We start from the raw sequence: 26,588 nt of genomic DNA, 5'->3' as shown, positions 1-26,588 counted from the left end.
TAGCAGTGGTTGACCAGGAAAAGGATCTTAGGGTTGCAGTAGATGGCTCAATGACCAAGTTAAGCCAGTGTGCAGCTCCTGTGAAAAGGGGAAATTCCATGCTGGGAATCATTAGGAAAGGGGTAGAAAATAAAACTGCCAATATTGTAGTGCCTTTATAAAAAGCTATGATGCAATGTATTTGTACAGTTCTGGTAGCTACATTTCAAATATATATTGTACAACTAGAAAAGACGCAGTAAAGGGCAACCAAACTGATCAAGGTGCTGGTGGAAAAATGGAAATATTGTGGGGGGGGCTTTAGTTTAGAAAAAAGATGAGTAAACGGGGACATGACAGGTGTATAAAAGTATGCAAGGCATGGAGAAAGTGGACATAGGGATATTTCCCCCTCTCTCATAAATATTAACACTTGGGATCATTCAGGACAGAAAACAAGAAGTACTTCTTCACATAACACTACTGTTTTTATTTTAGCTTGATTCTGTACTGCTTTTTTTGTTTTAATATTTATACTGTTTTAATATATTATATACCATCCAGAGAAATTATGTTATTGTGCAGTTTGAAACTATACTAAATAAAAAAAAATAAACATGGTTAAACTATAGAAGTCACTACTTTAAAAGTCACTACTTTTAAAATTAGGTGGCTTTAAAAGGGGATTAGACTAATTCATGGACAAGGCCATTAATGGCTACTAATCATGGTGGTTGCAGGCTACCGCTAGGATCAAAGGCACTATGCCTCTGAATACCTGTTGCTGGGAACCAGGAGTGGGAGAGGGCTTTTGCCCTCCTGTTGTGCTGATTGACTTTCTATGGGCATCTGGTTAGCCACTATGAGAAACAAGATGCTGAACTGAACAGGTCTTTGTTCTAATCCAGCAGATCCATCCTCCAATGTTCTTACAGTGCATGTAACAACTCCACAAAGCTTAACACTGTATATGTGTCATAGATTTCACAGAAGCATCAAGACCAATATGTATAAAAGAGGATTATAAATAGCTATTGCTTTAAAAAAAACCTGTGCAGTTTCTTCGTGTGATTTTTAGTACAGTTCTATATTAACATGTGAGCAAGATGGCTAAACGGTTGTTTCTAACAGTGCCTGCTATCTGGTACTGGGCAGAAATCTCATTGTTTTAAGAAGCTCTCTACTGTTGTAGTAGCCCCCCAAAAATTAAAACATGAATTCCAAATTCAGACTTAGAGAGGTGCAAGAGAATCAGCAGCACCCATCTTTACTGATCCAATATCTGCAAGTTTGGCTTTTATGAATTATAAAACATATAAAAAAGCACACAAAACAAAGATCTGCAGTTGCTTTTTTAAATAGAAAATATTTTACTGGGCAGGCTTCTTTGGGTTAAACAACACGTTTCATAAAACCGGTAACACATAAAATAAGTTATTATTTAAAAGTTTACATCCATGAGATATATAACCCTTAAAAAACAGACAGACACTTAGAGGAGGTGGGGATGGACACTTCGCTAGCATATAGAATCAAGGGTGCATTATTGCAATTGCAGTTTGGAGTTAGGCTAAAACCAGTAGCTCAAACAGCTGTTGGGCATTCTGCAGTTCCGTGCAAGAGACACACCAGAATGATTAATAATAAAACTTCAGTGTACTTATGACTTAACGAGGAACTCAGACAGACAAGGGGCAAAGTCTAGCAGAAATTCTTCCAGGAAGCTCTTTCAAGTGACTGGGATTTGAGCAAAATCTTGCCTGCTCTTGCTCAAATCTCATCGACTTAAATGCATAGATCTTTGCATAAACCTATGCTTGGTGGATTGTACTCAAGGGCACTTTGCCCTTCAGTTTGATTATAAATTCTGTTAACTGAGTTCAAACTGAAATCCAAAGAAGGCTGTCAAAAAATACTACTTTCATGGTACACCTGGAGCGCACGTCACAATGCTCCATATCTTCTTTCAATAAAGGAAACAGAAGGAAAGACAGAGAGTCAAGGGGACTCTGAATGGGAACAGCAGCAAGAAAAAAAAAAAACCAGGATGCTACAGAGGGGAACACTGTGATCCCTTAGGAGTAAACCTTTAAAATGCAATTGAAACAATGTCTGTTCCAACAAGCTTGTTTTCGGACTGTTGAACACGTGGAATGCTCCTCCTCGCTATTCAGAGCTCTTTGAAACCTTTACACTGAGTAGTAAAGTTAACATACAGAAAAGACTTCATACAAAAAGCACAACTCATAATAGAATATTGGCTGCTAAAAGAAGTCAGAGCATGGGAAGTATTACGGTATCAAAGGAAATGTTGTTAGAAAAATTCGGAGTGTATTAGAGGTGTTACACGTAAGAACAAAGACATGTTACGAAGTAGTTGATACTAAGTGCCCCTGTTTGTTTTTCAGAATTTCAGTGTTAAAAGAGGTAATTAGGAAGTTCTGCAATCTCCATTTGGTGCAAAGTTTTCCAGCTGGAAGATTAGGTCAACAGCAGCATCAACATCTGGCACAATGTGGTCTGGTTCTACTAAAGCAGGATCAAACCTGAAATCTCGGTGCCCATGAAACACAGTCTCAGTTATGCTCTCCCTTGTATCAAAGGGCACCTCTGTGTGAGGGTTGAAAACTCCTGTGCAAACAAGGACAGACCTACAGCTTGTGGCAGTAGCAGATGCTAGTTCACTTTCCCAAGTGTTCTCAAGCTCCTCTTCCTGAGAGACCGTGGCAGAGCTTGTGCCACCAGCGACTTTGGCTTGGATACGTGCCTTGGAACTTCTTCTAGAGCTCTTCTCCTCAAGGTAGCGATTGTAAAGATTAGCACCATAAATATCTGTCATTAGGTTATCCCTAGGAAAAGGTACATCAGGATTAGCACATTTCAGGTGTACGGCAATGATTTCGCTAATAGAGCTCATGTTAGAACAGCTTGCCATTTCAATTATTTTGATAACAGTGGCGATTCGGATTTGGAGAGATGTTTTTAGCAAGATGCAGAGACTCTCCTTTACCTATTGCATCCTACAGTCTTAAGAGGGATGCATGCATGAGAGCCAGTGTGGTGTAGCAGTTAGAGTTTTGGACTGGGACTCAGGATATCCAGGTTCTGGTCCCCATTCAGGCACAAAACTCACTGGGTGACTTTTGGCCAGTCACTGACTCTCAGGGTTATCATGAGGATAAAATGGAGAGGAGGAGGAGGATCATATAAGCCCCCTGGGTTCCTTGCAAAAGGTGGGATATAAATGTAATAAATAAATATCTCTAAGCTCCATCTCTGGACATCTTATTCCTGATCTAGCAGCACTGAGGACCCAAAGCCCAATGAACTACAAACAGTTTTTTTACTACCTTTCAAGAAATAACCTTCAACTTGGTTCACGGAACGTTTATATAGTGTTCTTCAGAAAAGCCAACAAAAAGGAATAAAATCTACAAATGCTACAATATTAAGGAAGTATACACACACTAGAGGTGTGCAAGCAATAGCACATTATAAGCATCCATATTTTAACATAATTTTTGTAAACCGCCCAGAGAGCTTAGGCTATTGGGTGGTATAAAAATGCAATAAATAAATAAATAAACACACATCCTAGCAGTAAACCACTATAGCTGAAGCTGCACATCTTTTAGAGATGGCAACAGAAGAATCTGACATTTCAGAATCTCAAACTTCTTTTAAAGAATTATAGGGGTGAATGAAGTCAGAAATGCACAAGCAACATAAACAACTACCTGAACTAAAAAAGACGTGCTTATGCAGTTACTTGGGAGGAAGTCCCACTGAACTCACTGACTTTCTTTTGCGTAAAGATGCCCAGGACTGGGCTACACCTGCTTAAAGAAATATCAGCAGGGGATTTGTTTGTTAACAACTGCATCTTAAGATGATTTGAAAAAGGTTTCAAATTCACTGGCAGTCACACATTGTATAGAGCAGCAGTGGGCAACTTGTGGCCTTCCAGATGCTTTGGCGATGTTGGCTAGGGTGGATGGGAGTTGTAGGCCAAGACATCTGGAGGACCACAAGTTGCCCACCCCTGATGTAGCACTTTAGTATGTATCCGGCAGAGCCCTTCACCAATTGGCTACTTAGATGGACCTCACAGTTCAAGAGCAACAGTGTTTTTGACAGCCTACAGTAGAGTTCAACAAGTTTTCAGGAGGCCATCAATATATTCCTTCAGTTCTATATCTGCCTTTCACTTTGTAGCAATAACCTGCACAAAATGTTCCCTTTCTTCCTTAACCAGATAGCAATGGAAAGGGAAGGAAGCTTTGGCTCATTCATTTGATCATGCCTCTTTGGGGATCTTTATTAATGAGAAACCTCTTACCCAATGGCATACAGAGTTTGAATAGGCTTTTTCCATTGCTTTGTAGCTGCTTGTATCCTGATCAGGTACTCTGCATAATGATAGGTCAGTTCACTAGGTTTTCCCATCAAAGCCTCATATTTCAGCTCTTTGCCAGTGATCTTTTTGTAAATATTTTCCAAACAGACCATGAATGTTCCATGCCCAAACCTGAAATATACAGAAATAAAGTTTCTGAGAAGGATCAATCAGCCATAAAAAAGAAAGTATCATTTCCAAAAAGAAAGGCCCACACCCCCATTTGTCCACATTCTTAATTTCTAGCCAGATAAATTGTAAAGCTAAACTAATTAGGTTCAGTCTTCCAGCTATCTGCCTGCATTAAGTCTGGCAAACATATAATGCTATCTGGGGAAACATGCCAAGGTCTACCAGTAGCTGCTCAATCACATGTTCTCACCAGTTAGGGAAAAGGGGCTAGGTAACCTTCTCCACAATATGTTAATACCAAGGATACTGAATGAATCTCTCCTGGCTAGACAGAATAAAAATGACTATGGGTTAGATCTAGACTAAGTGAGTTGTATGTAAATCCCATTGATTTCAATGGAAACAGTTCAACCAACTTAGTCTGGATTCAACCCTATGGAGCAGTTAACATGACATGACAGCCCATAGTTATTTAACTCACAATGGGGCTGGAGGGGTAGGGGAAGAATGAGTACTCCAGTATTATAATGCTTACCTCATATGTAAGTTAAGCATTAAAGGTTAGCAAGGTTCTATCATGAACCAAGAAATTATGAACTTGGGCAACATCATGAATACTTTGTGGCATAGGATGAGAACTTCAGTAGAATTTCTTTGTATAACATAGGCCTTTGCTAGACCATGGGTTAGCCCGGTGCGAGCCTTGGCCCGAGATAACCAGCACCACTTTTGGCCTGGTATTTCCCACGGCCTCGGGCTGAGCCCAGTCTGCCACTTTTCCCGGCTACCGCAATTACTCGCGAGTAGCCGGGGAAAGTGGTGGATGGGGCGCAGCGCTCCACAGGAGCGCAGCAGCCATCAGGGCAGGGGGGGAGATTGGGGGGGGGAAATGGAGCCATGGAGGATGGGGGGGAAATGGAGGTATGGGGGATGGAGGGGAAACGGATCCATGGGGGATAGGGGGGAAACAGAGCCATGGGGGATGGGGGTGGAAACAGAGCCATGGGGGGGAAAGGAGCCATGGGGAGATGGGGGGAAACGGAGCCAGGGGGAAGATCGGGGCAGGGGGGGAGCGTGGAGAACGATTCTTTTTAAAAATAAAACACTTACCTAAGAGCACAAACAGTCGTGCACATCCGTCCCCTTTAAGATGAAGATAAAATGGCCGACGCGACAGGGCTTTCCTTTACACCATCGCATCTGACATGTGGAAAGGAACGACAGCCCGCACTACATCTAGCACGGGCTGGCCCCTCCTCACCACTGGATTTGCAGGTAGGTCTAGCAAAGCCCATAGTTACCCATTGCTACTTTTACAGATGTGGCAGTGGGGGAAATACAAGCAGCACTCACAATGCCTACAGATTTTTGCCCTACCTTGGAGACTGGGCTTCAGCTGCCCACATCAGATCCATATTACAAGCCAACACAGGAATATGTGGGTAGGTTCCCTGAGGATATGGATTCCCAGGATAGCCACTTGTCAAAAGGACATCTATTATCAACTGCAGGTTTGTTTCCCATCTCACTGGTTCACCAAACAAAACAATTGCTGCAAGACAAGTACACACTGATATGTTGGGGGTGCATAATGGTATGCTGCCACCACTACAAAATACTTCTGCCCTTTTTTCACTCTTTTATAAGGTGGTCCAAAGCTTGAAATAATTCAAGTGGAAATCCATTAGTTAGTAATTACTTTATAGTTATACTATTTTCAGTCCATTTTTTTCTTCATGAAAACATGAAATTGTTGCACTGGAATCTTGATTTTAGACTTTCAACAGTCAAAGGATCATAGTATGTCATAGATTGATTTAAGATTTAAACTTTTGATCTTAACCGAATTAGTCATTAACATTAGAAAAGGTTAACAAACCCCTAATAATAATTTTTATTGATTCTGTATATCTGCTATTTTAAACTGTAATGTTTAGTAGCAGTCTCTTTTTGGCTATGAACTAAACTGATGTTTAGTAAACCACTGACAGATCTAGCACTCCTCTTCACAGGGCTAGCTCATTTGTGATTTTAATTCTCCTATAGGACAGAGATTGTAAACCCAACAGAACTAGAAGCATCACAGCTTGACTCCAACTTGCAGCTTTACAAGTGCAGATAGCACAAACCAAGAAGAAAACAAATAAGTCAGAAGCTGTAAGTTAGTCTTAATAAACAAGGGAATATATACCATACATCATGACTGCCATATGCATACAAGCTAGGTTTGTCATAGCCAGCCACTGAGGTCATCAAGATGTTTTTAAAGTGGCTACTATGCATTGCACTTCACTTAGGAGTAAGTTACAGCAGAATTGAGCACATATACTGACCCTCAATCTTGGGAAAGTCCACTACAGGTGGATGCTGCAAAGAAAAAAAAACAATTATCTTTACTAAGAAAAGCATCCTCTGATAGGAAATGAAATTGATGGTTCACTTTGACTTCTATAGGCACCCAATCCCTGTTCTGATGAAATTCTCAACATGTATGCTTACATTTCTAATCTAAAGAATAAAGACTTGTCTGTTGCAATCACAAAGAGCTTGGATAACACCTCATTTCCCATTCACATGCCCTGCAAATATACATTCCTTTAATGGTAATTGCCCTTTGGATCATGGTTGATTTTGTCTAGGATCTTGCTTCCACGTTAGCCCATATAATTGCTGAAGCTTCATTACTCAGACATACCAACGTTTTTAAGGGCCAGAATTTCTTCATTGACATATTTCATGCCTTTAGGTCCAGTTCAGTATAGCCCTGAACACTCTTAGCCACTCTTTCACCCATCTGTGATGAGCTGTTATCATAGACATTCTTACCACTAGTTTGAAAATATTTCCACATATCTAATTGGAGCACGCTTTCGTATTTATATTTTGCATGATATTTAATACATAAATTTCCTCAGTATGAGGATGACTACAGCGGGGAGGAGTGAGAAGAGAAACCAAAGACTGGGTTCAGACAACATGATAACCAATAGTGGTTTAAATAGTTGATGGTTGGTTATTTAACCCACCATGGGCTATTGTGTTGTATGGAGAGAGTTTTTTTAACCAACAGTTGATTATTTGGCCAAAATAATCAACACAAATAACCAACACTGTGCAGAGTTGGCTATCTGAACCACCATTGGTTATCATGTTGAGTGGAGGGTGCTGTTGGTTATTTCCTTTGCCACCATTGGTTATTTCGTCAGCCACAGAGTTGCAAGGCAGGAGCAGTCAAAGCAGTGGCTGCTGCTCTAGTCTAGCTGGCAGGATAGGTTTTTGGCCGCAATGGCTGATGGGATACTAGCAGGAGGACTGACAGGGGAGAGAAGGTGGGGGACGAGTGAGTCAACTCAGCATGGAATAATAGTCCATTCAACGCTGATCCTAATCCACACCATAGTTTATTATCATGTTGTGTGGGGAGTACTCCCTAGATAAACAACTGTTGAGTTGATTATTATCCCACCATTGACTATCATGTTGTCTTGACGCAGCCAAAGTCTTCCTGCATTTTACTTCCTTCTCTATTTATAACAATTTTAATAATACAACTGGACTAGTTATCAACAACACAAATCCAACAATCTCTTCACATTAAAATGTACAATCTACATTATACAATTCAAACCCTTACACTATTCACAAATACCTTCCATCTGGTTATACCTTGCAGGCCTATCAGACTGTGCCCCCAAATGGCCAAACAGATTAATTTCTTACAGAAAGCCTATTAAATTTGATCATATTTCTCTCCTTCCTTGCCTTTCTTTAAAGCACATCCAGTTTCCTGGATAATGCAACCACACACATGCACTACTGCCTTCCAGAAAACCAAACAAAAATATAGGTAATCAGAGTGCTAACATTACATTACTCAACCTCCCAGATCATTCCTACTGGTTCAGCCCAATGCTCTTGCCCTCTTTACCCTCATCTGCCATGATATGCGGGCAATTCTGTCACTGGTTCTTGAAAGCATTTCCTCATGTTTATACACTGCTTTCTCAGCTGCTACCTAATCTCTTCCAAGATCAGTCAATACTGAGTAACTCTCAGGACAGACTGTTCAACCTTTTAAAAGCTATCAACAATATTTTAAAAGGGGCAATTAAATTTGCCATTCAGTAGTTAAGACACAAATATGCTTTATGGCTTTTAAACTAGTAGTACATCTTAAGTCAAAGAGTACATGAACAGCAATCAGACAGATGTTTTGGACCACAGTACATGTTAGATTAAATGTATTACTGCATTTATAACATTACTGTTTTAAAATCACAGAAACAGCAGGCATAAGGAGTGCTCAGGGCAGGGACTATGATGGTCAGGGATGGGGGAATTTCTCACCATCATTGTGGGCCCAATGAATATCTCCACCACTGCCCAAGTTGTTATTTATATTGAGAAGAAAGCTCCCATTGACACCAAAGTGAATGGGCAACAAAATTGCAAAGGCAACTCAATTTGTAAACTAATGGATAAAGGATAAAAAAAAGCATAACTTCACATAGCTACTGATGGGATCTGAACTGACAATGACTAACCCAGAAAAAGACCAAGGGGCATGGGAGATGGCTCAATGAACATGTCACTTAAATATGTGGTGGCAGTGAAAAGCAAACTCATGAAGGGATTATTAGGGAAGGGCCTGAATAATGAAACAGCTAATATCATAAGATCTTTATATAAATCTATAGTGTGGCTCCGCTCAGATCCGGCTCTTTCATTAGGCAGATGGAGGTGCCTGCCTCAGGCAGCAGATGCTGCAGGGGGTCGACATTTTGGTGGAGGAGGGCAGAGTTCAGTTTGCCGGGGTGCTATCCGTCGCTCTCAAAGCTATCTTGCTGCCCTCTGGTGAAGGATATTGATCCAATTGCCAATCTGGTTGGCTTCGGAGGTGGGATAAGGGGCTCTATCTTGTCCTTCGTCTCAGGAAGAAAAATGTCATGGGCCAGCCTGGCTACACTTGGAATGCTGTGTACAATTCTAGTCACGACATCTCGAAAGGGGTTTTATACAGCTGGCAAAGGTGCAGGCAGAAAAATGCAACCAAAATTATCAGATGGTTGGAACGCCTTCCATTTGAGCAAAATCTAAAGCAGCCTTCCCCAACCTAGTGCCCTTCAAATGCAATGCTAGCTGTGAGTGATGGGAGTTGCAGTCCAACACATCTGGAGGGCACCAGATTGAATGATCATTTCAAGCTTTTTCCTTGACAAAAAAAGATGAGTAAATGGAAGGCATGCTATAGCAGCCTTCTCTAACCTAATACCATCCAGATGTTTTAGACTTCAACTCTCACCAACCCCAGCTTCAATGGCCAGTAGTCAAAAATACTGGAAGCTGTAGTACAAAATATCTGGAGAGCATCAGGTGGGAGAAGGCTGTATACAGGTTTGTACAATTAAGCTTGGAATGATCGAAAAGAGAAAAATCTCCCCACTCCCCACACCAGTCTCATAATACAAGAACTAAGAATCAATGTGGCATTTTAAAATGCATTGTTCTAACTTTCTCCACTAACATGTCTCAACCAACTGCAGCAATAAAGCAATGTTATTAAGATGACGTGGAGAATTTCTTGTTGTACGCTTTCCAGAGGGGTAGCTGTGTTAGTCCGCTGCAGCAAAAAGAAAGAGACAACTTGTGGCACCTTAGGGCAGTATCTAATGCTGCCCACATGCTAGGGGAACCCACTGCTAGTGCAATGGGAAGCTAGTAGTTCCCGAGGCAACCAGAAACAAATGGAAACACTTGTTTCTGGAACAGAGCAGGTCTGACCTGCTCCATTCCAGAAAAAAGTGGATTTTTTTCTCATTTCCAGAGTTGCTTTAGGAAGCATTGGCTTCCTGTTGTGCTAGCAGTTGGTCTTACAAGTGCAACTTAATGAAAAAAGCCACAGTAGCAGTGTTGGATACTGCCCCAAAAGACTAACAAATGTATTATGGCACAAGCTTTTATGGACTACAGTCCTCTTCATCACATGTGAGAAATGTTATCATGAGTTACAGGTCTATATAACATTTGGGAGCATGGTTGTAAACAGTGAGATCAGAGGGAAGTGAAATGCAGAAAAGTTATACATTAAAGCCCAGAGCCTTATGAAATCTTGCAGAGCCTTGTGAACAAAAGGGAGTAATAACAACCAAGCAATCTTAGCATATGGGAAAGCGAGAAATTCCTTTTTGAAAATGATGCAGCCACAGCTCAAGGTATAAAAAGGAGAAAAAGGAAGCAAGAGGGAAGACAATTATCACATACACAAATAAAATAAAAAAGCCAACCTACTGTTTTGATCATATTAAATGATCACAATTAATATTGTAATTGTCAATGTCTATGCTTTCTGCATGTCATTTCCCTCTGACCTCGCTGTTTACAATCCTCCCCAACCGAGGATAACCACTTCATCCATTTGATGAAGTGAACTGTGGTTCATGAAAGCTCATGCCACACTTTAAGGTGCTGCAAGGCCCTTTGTTGTTCTTGTTGCATAGAAATCTTAGGTAATAGTCTTCTAGGTAGTTAAGAGCAGATATACAGAAATCTAAAACTACATGCACAAAGCCTGAAGCAGACTAGAAATGCAGCCTGCCTCTACTCCCTGTTTACCTCCCATGGTCCCTAGCAGAATCAGAGCTCTCTGACCCCTTCCTGCTCCTGCCTCACTTGTGAGAAAACATGGTAGGCAAGGAGAAAACAGGATCATGCCAAAGCCTCCAACTGTGGAACAGACACTTCAGCAGCTAAAAAAGTGGTACTTCCTCAACCTCATGGTATTTCTTTATCATTTGTCCATCAGCTTATGTGACATCCCAGCTTCTTCATCAGTTGACGTCACTGAGTAAAGGTTCAGTTATTAGGAATGTCAACAGACCAGTCTATGCTTAATAATTGCAAATGTTAAACAGATTATCTGTAAAGTAAATAGGGAAACGAACAAGCAGTTCAAATCAAATGAATGCAATTCACAGGAAACCAGTGATGTCATGATCTTATTCTAATCCAACCATTTGATAACAGTAACTTCATGGCTAACCCTGGTACCAAGGGAACAGCTGTTAGCTTTGACTATCTTTAGAAAGTACAAGAATGTTCCACAAACCACCTGTTTACATGGATATAACACTGGCAACTATGTTGTTTGGTGTGTCCAAAGTATCAGATAGCCTACTTTAATTAAAGACAATACAAAATGCCAAATAAATAAGATAAACGTTCAGCAGAACACAGTCTACTTACCGAAGCTTTAGGTCTTCTGTCATGATCGACCATGTCCAATAAGGGATAGGTTTCTCGCAGTCTGTCAATTGTAATAGGCTGACAAAACCCAAGACTAGTGACATATTTGTTAGGGTTAACAATGCATCGGAATTTTATTGAAATGCAGATTTGCCTTGCCAAAATGAGACAGAGACAGTCTTACGTTAATGATAAAAAGTGTTTTCCCGCCTTCTGCGGGAAGCTGTAGAGGGACTAGTAGTACAAATACAAATTTTATTCATGGCTACCCTGAATGGGTTTTAGTAAACAGCTCCTGTTCTTTGCTTCAGCACGATTCCAACATTTGGAATTCTTCCAAATGTAAGTTTCTCTTCAGAAGCACAGTGGTTTCCAAGAACAAGTTTATTATTAACTCTTTAACATACTTAAATTCCTATCTGAAACATTTAACTAGAAGCAAGAACTCCTGGTTTCAAACTTACTTCTAGGAATACTGCAGGTGAGCAGAACTCATCTTGCTGTATTCACCCACTGGGCCAAAGACAACTTGTCCATGGTGGCTTCAGGGTCAAAGAGAGGAGAAAAGCTCACACACTTCCCTTCAGCCCCCATAACCACTGTAGTGATTGGATAGCTGCCACTGCAGCCTGTCTGTTCAAGTCAGATATGTCCTGCTCAAAGAAAGGGGCAGCTGAGACAGTGAACTTCTCCAAGAGCTGGGAAATGTCTCCTCCTCTTTTCCTCTTCTGCGATATTTGTTGCAAGATTCAACTATAGATTTACTCATTTCACGGAGTTCACAGAGGATATTCTCCATAATCTCTATGAAATGTATCTATTAACCAAGACAAGGTGGAGAAACCCACACCGGGCTTCACCCCTGAACAAACACCTCTGCTGCCTAGCCCGTAATAAGCCATGCTTTTGAAAGGATACTGCTTAGCAATATCAAGAAGTGGCCCTTGTCCGGACACAAGGACACGTTTATCATGGTAGCGTCTGAACATTCGCAAAGGACTGTGGGACATCATGACTTGGTCTTGGGAGATCTATTGAAGAAGGATCAGAAAATCAGTTCTCATTCATATGTTTTCTTCTATCCAGTCTACTTTCCTCAAGAAGATAGTGCTGCAAAGTAAATTCTGTTCAGATTTCAAAGCAGACAACCAGTGCACAAAATGGAGCTTCCCCCCATCTCCTCCTCCCCGCCCTCATTCTTGTAGCAGAAAAAAGAGGTTCACAGACGTATAGAGATTTTGAGTTCATGGGTAAACACCTTCTAAAATTTCTGAACGTTGTCAAGCACATTTTAAGCACTTTATTAATATTAAAGCATATGATTATGACATACAGGAGAAGCAAAACAATAATGAGCTACTGTCAGATGTGTAGAACTACACATAATTTATCCTGCAAAAAATGAATCTGATAAATAGTTGTTTAATGCTGTCCAAGATTCTCAAATATGACTTGGAAATATATTGCTTCTTTGTTTTTTAAAAAACAACAGCCCTAAGTTTTCTATCTGAAATTTAAGAGGCTGTCTTTATGATGCAAGAGAAGAACTTGACATCTCTGTCACTTGAGGTCCAGATGGCCTCGGTGGCATGGAATTCCTTCTACCAACTTTGGTTGGTGGCCCAGGACGGCTTGGGACCACAACACCTGACGGAACACCTCTCCTGACATGAACCTACCTGTACACTATGCTCAACATCTAAGGTCCTCCTCCGGGTGCCTACTCTGATGGAAGCTTGGAGGAAGGCAATGAGAGGGCATTTTCAGTGTTGGCCCACCAATTATGGAACGATATCCCTGACGAGGCTCGCCTGGCGCCAACATTTTTATCTTTAACAAAATATGCAGTTTTTTCTTAACTGACCCCAGGATAGTTGCTTTAAATTGATTTTTTCTGGTTTTATGCTTTTAAATTTTGTATATTTATTTTTAATGTTCATTGTTTTCAGAGAGCTTTATAAATGTAATAAATAATACATAATAATAGATTAACTATATAAATACAAGACTATTCCTTCATTACAGTAATTCCTTTAAGAAATAACAACAGCCACCCCCCTTATTCAGAAGATATTAGTGTTACTCACTGGCACTTCAAGAATATGAGATAGTTGGTCCGCTTTCTTCTGACGAAGGCAGTTTCCTGCATTAGTGACAAATACTACAGGCACCAAAAACTCTCCCTGAGAATTAAGTAGTTTTTGAAAGGCTTTTCTTGCAGCAGGAATTGGTGTCTTGCCTCGTACTAATACTCCATCAATGTCAAACAGAAAGCCAAAGGTAGGTTGTACACTGAGCTGAAATAAAGGGGCAGGGGAGAACTCTAGCTTATCATTTCAATTCAAGTAAAATGTACATTCATAACATTATTTATTTGGTATACAGATATCCTGCTTTACTTCCAAGGAGCTCAAGGCGATGAACATGGTTCTGTCCAGTTCCCATTTTATCATCACAACAGCTCTGTGAGATAAGCTGAAAGACCATGAGCCTGTCAGCACATAATGAAAGCAGTCAGGGACAAGCAGAAGAGAACAACTGGTTCTTTCATAGGTTGCTAAGTGTGACATCTAAACTTGGACCACTGGGTTGTCCAGCGGCTAAACAACCCAACGGTTAACCCAACAACAAACTATGAGTTAACTGCTGGGTTGTTTACCCCCCAAACAACCCAACACTCCAAGTTTGCATGTAAATCTCAGCAAACTACAAAGGAGCCAATTGTGGGCTGCTGAGTAAAAGTGGAAGTAGTGGATGCATTGCAGGCAGCACACCCACTCTTCCCTACTTGTGAAGACAACTCATGGGTTGCTTAACGCATGGGCTGTCATTACATGCAAACCAGGTTAGTGACTGACCCAAGACTATCCAGTGAACTTCATGGCTGTGTATGGGATTTGAACCTGAGATTCCCCTGGCTTAGACTGACACTCTAATGCAGGGATGGGCAATTTGTGACCCTCCAGAATTTTTTGGTCTACAGCTCCCATGGTCTTTTACCATTGGCTTTGCTGGCTAAGACTGTGAGCTGTAGGTGAAAATATCTGGAAGGATACAAACTGCCCACTCCTGCTAAAATTGTTACAACATACCAGAACAGGTGATTAAGTCACATTTTTTCCACCCTTACGCGAAAAAGCAAAGAGTAGCAAATACAGGGTTATCCTATTTTATCTTCACAGCAACCCTGTGAGCTCAGTTAGGCTGAGAGTATGTGGATGGCTCAAGGCAATCTAGCTGAGTGGAGATCTGAACTAGGATCTCCTTGGTCCACGTACAACACTATGAACCACCAAAACACAGTTCTTTCTCTCTCTCTCTCTCTCTGTCACACACACACACACTCCATGTGGGTGTGGGTGTAATATAATATAAATATTAATACATACAACATTGTAAAGATTAAGTTTGGCATTAATTTTCTTTTGGAACTGAGCAATTTTATTAGAGGTGTGTCAAGACACTTTTGAATAGTGGAAAAGATGCACATTTATTTATTTCACACATTTATACACCACTTCCAAAAAAACCCTCTCAAAATGGTGAACATAATGATAACATTACTAAAATATGACAATAAAATAATCAACAATCAGCAATAAAACTATAACTGCAACTGGCTGGCTCCCTCTCCCACCTCAGAAAAAGCCAGATGAAAAAATGGATCTTAAGGAGACATCTAAAATTCAAAACTGTAGATTCCTGTCTGATGCCAATGGGAAACATATTCCTGAGGGCGGATGCTGCCTCACTAAACGCTCAATGACCACTGCTCCTAAGACAAACTTCAGGACTGTGTGAAACCATCAGAAGTGCTCCTTCTGAGGGTTGCAAAGGTCGGCCAGGGACTTAAAGGATGAGGTGATCCCAGAAGCAACCTGGTCCCAAGTTGTTTAGGGCTTTATATGTCAACAACAAAATCTTAAACTTGGCCTGGTGGCTTATTGGCAGCGAGTGCAGTTCCATTTGCTGTAAGCTACCTTGGGAGGTCTTCTGTCTTGAAAGACGCCCAAGAAATATTTTAAATAAATAAAAAAAAACCAAGCTGTAACACACTGTTGATAGGAAGTGCCTGTTAGCAGCCTCAAAGCTGCATTCTGCAATAACTGCAACTTCTACACCAAACCCAAGGGTTGCCCCACATAGAACGCATGACAATCACCCAGCCTTAACCACTATGGCCAAGCTATCTCAGTAGAGGTAAGCTGTAGCTACCATAACAGACTGAGCTGGTAAAGGCACTACTAGCCATCATCAGAGAAAAATTCTCCCCATGAACAATATTGCTGGAGTTTTAATGCCAGAGGCTGAGACTCTGAGCAGCTTTCAAATACTGTATGAGCTATAAATATTTTCAGTTTAATTATGTAACCTTTGCTTCATCTCAGCATGCACTCAAATAATGCCATATTCCTTCTAAAGCCAATTTGCACTGTTCAAATGATCACAGTTGGCAAGAAAATAACAAAAACAAGTATTTAGGTCAATCAGCAGATCTTCCACTAATGGATTACAGGAATAAAGAAGCACTCAAAGCTAAGCCTTAACAAAAGCTACCTACACAGGTTTAAACATGCACAAACATTGATTTCTTTTAATTTTTTAAACACTGCAATCTTCTATTTTGAAGACTCACATTTATGAGTTGAACCACCCTATGCTGTAATCTGACATAACCCAATCAAAACCATTTGTGGACTCCCTCAAATTTAAACAGCAGCTTCAGAGGTTATATGATGGCTCTTTGGAAACAGACAGAACACATCCTGCTGTATGTACATTCACACAGATATAAAGAAAATTATTAGGTCAGAAACATCGTCCTGCTTTGGAGTTTCCTTACAAATGTATAATTTCTTTGTCCTAGGATGGTGAAAATATTTCCTTCCTTCTGAATGCAAAAAAACGACTGCAACTCATCTTTAAAGCAGCTCCTCAATTTCCAGTGGTCACAGGCTGAGTGCTGTTTCTTGCGTAGCCAAAGATTTACAGAAATGCATGCATATTCTTTTTAAAAGAAAAATGGACTCTAAAGCCCACAGAACAGAGTAATTCAGACTTTGAGTGAATGCAGACCAGGAGAGGAGCAAGTTGAGATCATTAAACTACTGTCCAGCCAGCCTGCTCCACCCACTTTTCCCCTTCCCTCTGTGCACCAGTTCTCCCTTAAAAGCTCTTCTTTCTAGGGCACTGAGCAACCTCTTGCCTGAGGTGGGACCCCTTTGGAAGCATAGATCAGGTTGGCTGCCAGCTGTCCAATTGGAGTAGTCTCTGTACTCAGCCAGACATTGGCCCAGCATTCACCATTCTTTCACCTGAAGGGATGCCAGAGAACTCTTGAAGGTAGGTCAGGTCAGCTGTCATGATCCGCACCTTCAAAGCTCCCCCTTCTCGAGCTGGAAGGTAGTAGGCAGCCTCCCTGCCAGAGAAGGGGAACTTTGAAGGCCTCTCTCCCACACCCAAAAGCAACATTTTGTGGTGGGCCCCCACTTGTAATCATTACTGATGATATAACAAACTTACATGTGTCCACATTTATTCCCCTTTGTTACCTAAATCCAACCTTAAGCTTTCCTGGTCTAGTTATGAGTGATGAAAATTTAAAGTAGATTACATACTGCAGTTCAAGTAGGTGAAGAAATTATTAATGCTCTTAAGCTTACTTTCAGCATTTTTAAACTCCAGCAGCAAACAAAGTTATGATCCCACTTGCTTGCTGTTTCTTGTTCTCTGGTTCCAAAAGGAGTAATGACCTTTAGAACTTAAGCTTACTTACCTGGGAGTAAGACCCACTAAACATGGAAGGATCTTACTGTAGAGTGCAATCCTATAAGATGTTGATTCAATAGTGAGTTCAGTGGGACTTTCCCTCTAGTAAGTTTGCTTTGGATCACAGATTTAAGAGTTCCCACCAGCTTCCTCAAAGAAAGGATCTGGAATCTAGAATACTTATTTTCTGAGACCCCAACTGTTTTTATCAGAGTTTGAAACATAATTTAATGAGATTTTAGGCTGGATTAATTTCCTAAGAGAATACACACAGCTAGCAGCAGAATCTGCAGATCTTGTGGATTTAGGTTCTCTTTACTCACAACATTGTAATCAAAACTGAAAGAAAATTAAGTTTAACCTTTCTGGCAGCATAAGCTGATTTTCCTCTACCACAAAGAGCTTAAGAAGAGAGAATGACCACATTGAACAAAAATAGACAAGTACAAAAAATCTTAAGCAGTGTACATGAATGTATATGTTTTAAATTTTGTAAGGCCGCCTTGAGGCCCAGTATTGGGCAAAAGGTGGGATACTACTACTACTACTACTACTAATAATAATAATAATAATAATACATATTAATACCCGATTTAAAACAACTGATCAAAACAGTTTATAATTAACATGCATATTTTAAAGGCTATATTTTCTTTAGCAAAAAGGTATTGATATGTTAAAAACAAGCCAAAAGATATTACCTCATAGCTTTGCACAGCAAGCTACCACTACAATATCTGAGTAGATTAAATCTGGTAACACTTGAATTTTAATACCTCATTAACAATTAAAAAAAATTATTATTGCGTTTTATTTATTATTGCATTTATATCCCACCTTTTTTCCTCCAAGGAACCCAAGGCAGCATACATAATCCTCCTCCGCTCTATTTTATCCTCACAACAACCACCCTGTGAGGTAGGTTGGGCTGAGAGGCTGTGATTGGCCCAAAGTCACCCAGTGGTTTTCCATGGCAGAGTGGGGACTAGAACCCAGTCCAACACTTTAGCCACTACACCACACTGGCTCTCAAAATTTATCAAAATATTTCCAGAACTTTGTTTGCAGTGAGGGCATGGACATTTTGTCCCTGTCTCACATAACAAAATCTAGTCCTGAAAGATGCAAATGAGCAAAATTGTAAGCACAATATGGTGCTCCTGAGCATTATATGTTAAACCAACTGTGGCAAACTGCCACTGTTTGAATCGCCCTAGCAAGTGCTAGTTACGCTATGCAAATGTTGGTTATGCTACGGCAACATCATTAGTGCTAGCACTGGTTCACATTGGATATTATCCATGGACTCTGGTATTGCTTCCTATGTCACTATGAGCACCGCATAGTGCTTATAATTTTGCCCACTTACATTTTTCATGACTAGGTTTTTCATGTGAGACTGGGCCAATATGAGCACTTGCTCAATTTAAATACATGTTGTAGTTATATAAGCTTTTAAATTGTTACCCACCCATAACCTTAAAGAACGGGTATGCTAAAAAAAATCAAACAAACAAACCAATATTTACATAAGTGTACTCATTAAATATTTTTAAGTTCCTTGAAAGTTTTTATCAGTTTAAATACAAATAAAGTAGAATTAATCCCAAGAGCTTTATTTAAATACTGACTGTTCCTGTAGGAGGAGATGACACATCAATGTCTATATTTTGCAATTCATAATACACAGGCTTCTATGAAATAAAGGACATTTCCTTATCTGTCAGTATCCCATATAAAACTTCTGAAAACATGATCAGCCTGCAGACCTTATATTTCTGTTTCTTAAAAAAAAAATTGAAATCAGTGTTCACAACACTAAGAATTCTATATACTTACCAATACGGAGTTTTATTATTAAAATGGCAAAGTCAGTAAGATGATATAATTAGAAGTGAGTCATAACAGAACAGGTATTGACACTAGAGTTAAACATCTTAGGGCCCCTGCCCACATAATATTTTCCCTACATACATAGCTATCAGGAGGGAAAGTGCACTGACAGTTGTTAAATGCAATGTGTGCTACTTTTGCTACATATATTGGTTGAAATATTGCTGCATGCATCATTTTTGAGAAACAATAACAAAGTAACCAAAGGACAACCTACCTACTCCCTCTAAAATAGCATGTATTAAAAAGTGGTAGGAGTCATTCATGAAAAAACCATCAAGAAACAGGGCCAGTTCACCAACGAATTTCTCCATGAGTCACACAAGTAGGTGCATAAACAGATGGAGAAAGATTAGTCTGAATTAGCCTGTACATGTGGTTAGCTTGCAGCTATTTATATGTTCACAGGTGCACTTTCCCAGTTCCTGGAATCATGGAGATGGCTGCCAGCACACAGTGTACAAAGTTTAGTTCACACTAATCTTTTTCTACAATCGTGTTCTCTGTGTACACAAGTTGGGTAGAGGAATTCATGTGAACCATCCCACTGAACTTGTGGAACATAGAGGCTACTTGTAGAACATAGAGGTCACTGAAAAGTTTTCTGGCCACTTTTTTCTTTTTTGTATGATTGGACTCTGAGAAATGTCCTGCTTCCTTTCTTTCCCCCGCTGCTAGTGCTAGTGCTTCTGCTGCAACTTTCATGTCCTCACCAACTTTGAAGCAGACTTTCTCATCCAGGCTCTCTCCAGTCCCCTGCTGCAGATCCCCCCACCCCCTTCACTGCTATCTTCACCTAGCTTCTTTCTCTTAACCATTTGATGATCCACCTCAGGCAGCAAAACCTCTTTGGCTGGCTCTGGTCAGTCAGTGCTGAAATGTATGAGGCAGAGGGCACCTGCCCCATTGCCCCACCCTTCCACCCAGAGCCTGGTTTAAGGAATTACAGCAGCTCTCAGAGGCCATATTCCAGTGGTGGGCAGGGCCGAAGGCAAAAGAGGCACGCCAAAAATAACGGTGCATTTTAGCTTAAAGCTCTTACTGCCAGTAACTAAGCCTAAGAGAGGCATTCCAACCATTTAGAATGAAGGGGAAACATAATATCAGAAGAGCCCTGCTAGATCAGACCAAGGGTCCATCTAGTCCAGCATTCTGTTCACACAGTGGCCAACCAGCTGTCGACCCAGGGACCCACAAGCAAGACACGGTGCACAGCACCCTCCCACCCATGTTCCCCAGCAACTGGTGTATATAGGCTTACTACAGGAGCAATTAGCTGCGCTTGATTAACTCAGTGATGATGGAAAAGGCAGCACAAACGTAAAGGCCAGGTGAATACTTGTTTTTATCTACATCTTTATTTTTAAAGACCACTCATTTTCAGTATCTTTTTTTTTTTAAAAAAGATAGCCTTGCTTAAAACGGTATCTTATATATAATAAAAACATATTAAGATCTTCACTCACAACATCTTAAAGCCAGTGTGGTGTGGTGGTTAGTTTTAGACTAGGACGATCTGTGTTCTAATCTCCACTTTGCCATGATGCTGGCTGGGTGACTTGGGCCAATCATGGACTTTTAGTCTAGCCTACCTCACAAGGTTGGTGTGAGAATAAAATGGGAGTAAGATGATCTATGGGCCCTTGGATTCTTTCAGGGTAAAGGCAGGATATAAATGTAACAATTAAAATAAATAATAAAATAAATCTGAGTCCATGATTCTCTAGCAAATATATGAGGATAAAGCCTGCTCTTCTACATAAAACAAAAGTGGAGTTCCAGAGGTCAAGGATTACAAATACAATTTATAGGTCAAGTATGCAATTGATTGTGCAAATGATGGATATGTAGACTCTAACAACCAAAGAGCATGGGCATTAAGACAGCAATCCTATGTTCCTTGGGTGAGCATCCCAGGAACTATAGGATTGTTTAGATTCTCCCTTCTGAGGTCGGAAACAGTGCTCCCACCTCGGAAGGGGGAGTTGGAGATCCAACTCTCCTTCCCCGACTCCCCACAGCAGGCATGGAAAGAACCATGCTGGCTGCTCTCTGGGGTTGGTAAAAGGACCTCAGAGGAAAATAAGTGTTCTGGTGGGTGGGGAGGAGGAGACTGGACAGGCCAAGACATGAGTTATCCTGAGCTGCCTCCACTCCCCCTCACTAGGTGGGCTAAAAAGCTCATCTAATGAAATCTGCAGGATGGGAGGACAGGGAGGTGGAGATTGCCTGTGCTGCTCCTCCCACCCTGCATTGGATGATCAGACACCTTTGGATTCAGGGGCTTCCAGTCACCGAAGGTGCAATCAGTAGAATTATACCATTAATTTTCCTTGTCATGGAGGACCAGGAAAGGTCCCATGATGAAGGGCTGCAACTCAGTGCTAGAACACATGCTTTGCAATTCCAGGTAGAGCTAGAAAAGACTCCTGTCTGAGAGCCTCTGCCAGTCAGTGAAGATCTAGGTATACCTATGGTATGACTTGGTGAAAAGTAATTTCATATGATAACCCAGTTCTGCCCAGAAACTACAATTCTTGCCTCTGGAAATGTATGGGTACATGGAGCCAAAAATAATGCATGTTTACTCAGAAGGAAGTGACAGTGGGGGCTGGGCAAGCAATTGTGGGTGGCTACTCCTTAGCAGGCGAGTGAGCGGGAGGGGGGAGGATCAACAAGGTGGGACACCCCCCTCCCAATTACTGCCTGCCCAAAGTGTCTAGAGATAGCAGTAGCAGCCTATACTGCTTAGGTTTGTATCCAATTGGTTTTTATCCAACGTTAGTCTAACAAGTCCCATTAATTTTAATGGGCCTACTTTAAGTAGGACTAACATTGGATACAACCGTTAGTCTCCTGCTCAGGTGAGCGGATGGCAAGAGCAACAGCAAGTACACAACCACTGCCTCAACTTGCTCACCTGCTTTCTCTGGGAGGGCAGTTTTGTATCTGCCACCACTGCAGCTTTTCGCTCTCCCACCCACCCATATGGCAGGACACAAACTCACACACATACACAATCCACAAGCACCAGGGCCCTGGGACATTTTCTTACAAAAAGAAAGAAAACTAAAATGATGGGAGCAAAAGATGGAGAACAGGAAAGGGAAAATGGGAGTGAATGAATGAATAAAAAGACAACACAGGAAGGAAGGAAGAACAAAGAACGGAGGAAAGAGTCAGTAAGGGAAAATTAGAGGAGGGGGCAGAGGGAGGGAGGGGAGAAAGGAAAGAAGAAAAATGGTGGCGCTTTGAAAATGATGAATTAGTAGTGGAATGTTCCCCTTCCTCCCCAAAGTTACTATTTATTTCTAAAGTTTATACTCTGGTTGTCAGTGGCCATTCGGCATTCCCAGGGAACATACAAACGAGTGAAAATAAAAAAAAAATACAACACACGTAGAACAGCCCAAGATAAAAATTATACCATTGACGTAAAATTATGAAGTGTGAAAGGTAAACATGACTATTGTTCTATTTACCTCATATATTTTGTTTTATTTTTAAAAGAACACACACACACACACACACACACACACACACACACACACACACACACACACACCCCTAACTCCAACCGCACCGCACAAAAACTTAAAGTTTCCAAGATGGGTCCAGCTGCACGTCGCCTTTGCTCGCTCTTCCTCCCGGCGGCACGGTCGGGAGAAGGGGGGCGCACTCTGGGCCGGGAGCGGGAGATGGATGGATGAGAAGAGGAGGAGAAGGAAAGGGGCGCCGACGCCGTCCTGAACCAGCCCCGTGAGCTGGCGAGAGACCCCAGCGCCAGTTACCTGAGTGGCCGCGTCGCTCCTTCCGGAAGCAGCAGCAGCAGCAGCAGCAGCAGCCGAGGCTTCGCTGCAGAGCCCGTCCAGCCCCGGAGGTCCCGCGGCCGCAGCTCTTCGGAGAGGCCGGCAGAGAAGCGGCAGCACCCCCCGCATGGCGGCTCCTTCCAAGGCCGGGCGCGCCCGAGGACCGCAGCGGCGAGCCTTCTGTCCGGTCTTGGCCCGGCCACCCGTTTCCACCTAGACGCCGCCGTCGCGGCAGCGGCAGCCGACACCGGCTTCTCCTAATCCCCGGCGAGCGCCTCCCCCTGCCGACGCTGCACCGAGGGGTGGGGCTTGCCGGGCATCCGCTTGCCCCACGTCCCTTCCTCGCCTTTGCCGCCCTCTGGGACCTCTCAGCCGCTTTCCCTCCCGTGCTTCACCCGACTAAATTCCACATCTCAACTCGCGCCTTTCCCCCCTTTCTCTTCTTTTTCACTCCAGCGCGTTACATGCTCGCATTAGTTTGTGGGGGGTTCCTTTTGCTCCCTCCTGGATACCAAAAAGAAAAAAGTCCTGGATAGAAAAATGGGGGACCGGGGGGGGGGTTGTACCCCAGAAACCCCAACTATATTAGAAGCAAACAAAGTGTTCCATAAGAAAACTCCGTGATCCACAGTTGGGCAATATCTTTATGAGGTAAACCCAAAAGTCACAAAATAGTGAGCAAATATTCTAGTCCTCGAGAAACTCAATAGCTTGTGGCTCAGTATTTTGCGACATTTGGGTTGGTCCCAATAAAAAAATATTACCCAACTCATTTGATTCATTTGAAGGTATAACTTTGAAGCAAAAGGAAGAGACCTGGGCTAGATCTACACCAAGCAGGATATGACACTTTGAAAACAGTTTGAAAACTGTATATGGAGCGTGTCCTGAGCCCCAACGGTTGTCACTACTGTTATAAACCATTTTAAAGCAGTAGTGTAGATCCTACCTTAAGCATCATTAGAGTTACATTCTTCATTGCATGCCTAAAGCAAGCAGTGATGGAATCCAGTGGCTCTAACCAAATGTAGTCTCTTGGGAAACTGTTCCAGGTCTTGAGTACCGCAACTGAAGAACTGTCTCTTACATGAGCTCATTTGTCATCCATCCAACAGCAGGGGGACCTGAAAGAGCCTCCAACATCCAGCAGAATCCTGGGACAAGTTTGTGGGAAGTGAAGCAATTCTTCAGATAATTTGATCCAGGCCATTTAAGGCTTTAAAGATCAAATCAACACCTTGAATTGAAACTGGAAGCAAATTAGTAACTAGTAAAGGATCACTATAATGTGACCTGATCAACTGGCTCTAGTCAGAAACCTGGCAGCCATTTTCTGAACCAACTGAAATTTCTGAACTGTCTTCAAGAGCAGCCCAACATAATTTTATTACAGTAATCTAGCCTGTGGGGCAAGAGGGGGACAAAAGCATGAATGACTAAGGGTCAGATCTGGTTTCTCTTGGATAGGAAGGTTTCTCCAGTATTGGGCAAAAGGCAGGATACAAATAAATATAATAATAGGATGCAGTTGGCAGCTAAAATATTTTTAAAAAAGTATTCCAGGGCACCGCTACTCCTGGACATCCACAAACAGATCAATTCAGGAACACTCCCAAATTGTGAAACCTACAATGTTGCATGAGCAAAGTTCTGCTTGTGCAATGACACTTCTCTTTCCCCCATGCCCTCCCTGATCAGTCAGAACAGATTTGGGTCAGGAGTGTGGGGAATCTGTTCTACCAGCAGTGTCCATTCTGCTGATGGACAACACAGTTGGATACAGCCCATATTGTTTCTCCCTCACCCCATTCAATCTTCCTTTTAAGTTTTTGTTCTCTTACAATTGTTAGTTGCTGAGTACTAGTGGCCATACAAGTTTACATAAGCATGTTTGTGTTTAAGCTACATTAGAAAAGTAGGTCACACTATATAATTTATGTGTCTCACCTATGAATTGGACTACCATATTTCTTTGATTCTAAGACACTTTTTTCCCCATATAAACATCTCTAAAAATGGGGTGCATCTTAGAATCATGCGTGCGTTTATTACTTCTTAGAATCAAAGCTTTTTTTCTGTTGGTGGTACTGAAATTAGTATGCGTCTTACAATCGATGGCGTCTTAGAATCGAAGAAATACGGTAATACAAGATAACAGATTCAGGGACTAGATTGCAATATCCCCATGACCAAAATGGCCCATAACATGTATGTTAGTTTTTTGTCAGGTATAGGTTTCAGCAAGTTGTGGTTGGATTTATTTAGAACTGGCTTGGAGTGTCGGAATCTGAGCGGGCTTTTCTCTGCCAGGGTTCTTAGGGGAAGTATAGAAAGGAGTAGTTTCATCTCTCCCTCCCTTGGCCTTGGGGCTGTAAGACTTCTATGGGAAACTGATAAGTGTTTAGAAAGGGGGGACTTGTTTAAGGAGTCAGATTGTGGCATCATCTTGGTGGGCTGAGCAGTGCCGCCTTGTTTGGACACGGGCATGGTTTACAGACCAAGCCCATCAAGTAGTTTTGAACAGGCCTACGCTTCCCTTTATTAGATTGTAAGCCTATGCGGCAGGGTCTTGCTATTTACTGTGTTATCTGTACAGCACCATGTACATCGATGGTGCTATATAAATAAATAATAATAATAATAAGCTAAAGCAAAGGCGAGGAGCCTTTGCTAGGATCACCTTTCGACTCATGGCCTGAAATCCCTCCGTTTGGATCCATCACCGTTTGGACGCTGAAAGCACTCTGCACAAGGACTCTCTCTCCTATTTGGACTTTGTATTTCTAAGAACTGTGTCATGAAAAGTACTGTGAGTCTTTTCATAGGCGTGAACTCTCACTTGTTTTGGATTGTGTGTGTTTTGTTCGTCAACTACCCAGTGTAAGGGTTAACCGCTTTGATTTTAATTGTTGGGAGTTTGTCCCTGCATACTTAAGTGGCAGAGGTTCCCTGTGCTAAATACAAGTACAGGAGTTCTTGTGCCTGAGATTTTTTTACCCACCAAGTGATCTTGTTTAGGCTTTGGCCATGTTCCCTGAGTTACCAACGTGTGTCTGCGTTTGGACTAGCTCCCTTGGGATGGTTTGTTAAGCTTTTCCAGGAAGTCCCATCGTGATTGCCTGAAGGATCATATCACAAATCTTTCCACTCCCTTGGTTGGGTTTGGAACCCATTTTTGGAACTGTTGAGATGGCAACTGGGAAACCAGGTTGTTATTGCAGTGAGTAGCATTTTAACAGTATGCTATCTTGGAGCCTAAAGCTTTCTGACCATCAATCAGCTTTAAGTACTTTGGAACTGTGTATAACCATTAAGCTTTTCACCGTGAGATTTCCTTGAATAAAAGAAGTCTCACTGATGTGAGTGTC

The 26,588-nt window shown here is 41.6% G+C and overlaps 2 protein-coding genes across 2 annotated transcripts in view; both read right to left on the bottom strand.

Annotated features, from left to right (window-relative positions):
• Positions 1-1,357: 1,357 nt before the first annotated feature.
• Positions 1,358-23,349, bottom strand: LOC134395437 (haloacid dehalogenase-like hydrolase domain-containing 5). The gene is made up of 8 exons (XM_063121602.1): positions 23,203-23,349; positions 13,837-14,046; positions 12,668-12,780; positions 11,750-11,843; positions 6,841-6,874; positions 5,885-6,059; positions 4,319-4,507; positions 1,358-2,828 (listed from the first exon to the last, which is right to left on the bottom strand). Exons 1-8 carry the CDS (start codon positions 23,347-23,349, stop codon positions 2,411-2,413), a joined length of 1,380 nt encoding a protein of 459 aa, XP_062977672.1. The 3' UTR covers positions 1,358-2,410.
• Positions 22,076-26,588, bottom strand: part of MKRN2 (makorin ring finger protein 2) — a 202,759-nt gene continuing 198,246 nt past the window's right edge. The window contains exon 9 of the mRNA XM_063121243.1: positions 22,076-22,090. The gene's annotated coding sequence lies outside the window, so the exon portion shown is untranslated. The remainder of the gene's footprint in view (positions 22,091-26,588) is intronic.

This window comes from Elgaria multicarinata, chromosome 3, assembly GCF_023053635.1.
Source record: "Elgaria multicarinata webbii isolate HBS135686 ecotype San Diego chromosome 3, rElgMul1.1.pri, whole genome shotgun sequence".
NCBI lineage: Eukaryota > Metazoa > Chordata > Lepidosauria > Squamata > Anguidae > Elgaria > Elgaria multicarinata.
This window is presented reverse-complemented; position numbering and strand designations above follow the sequence as displayed.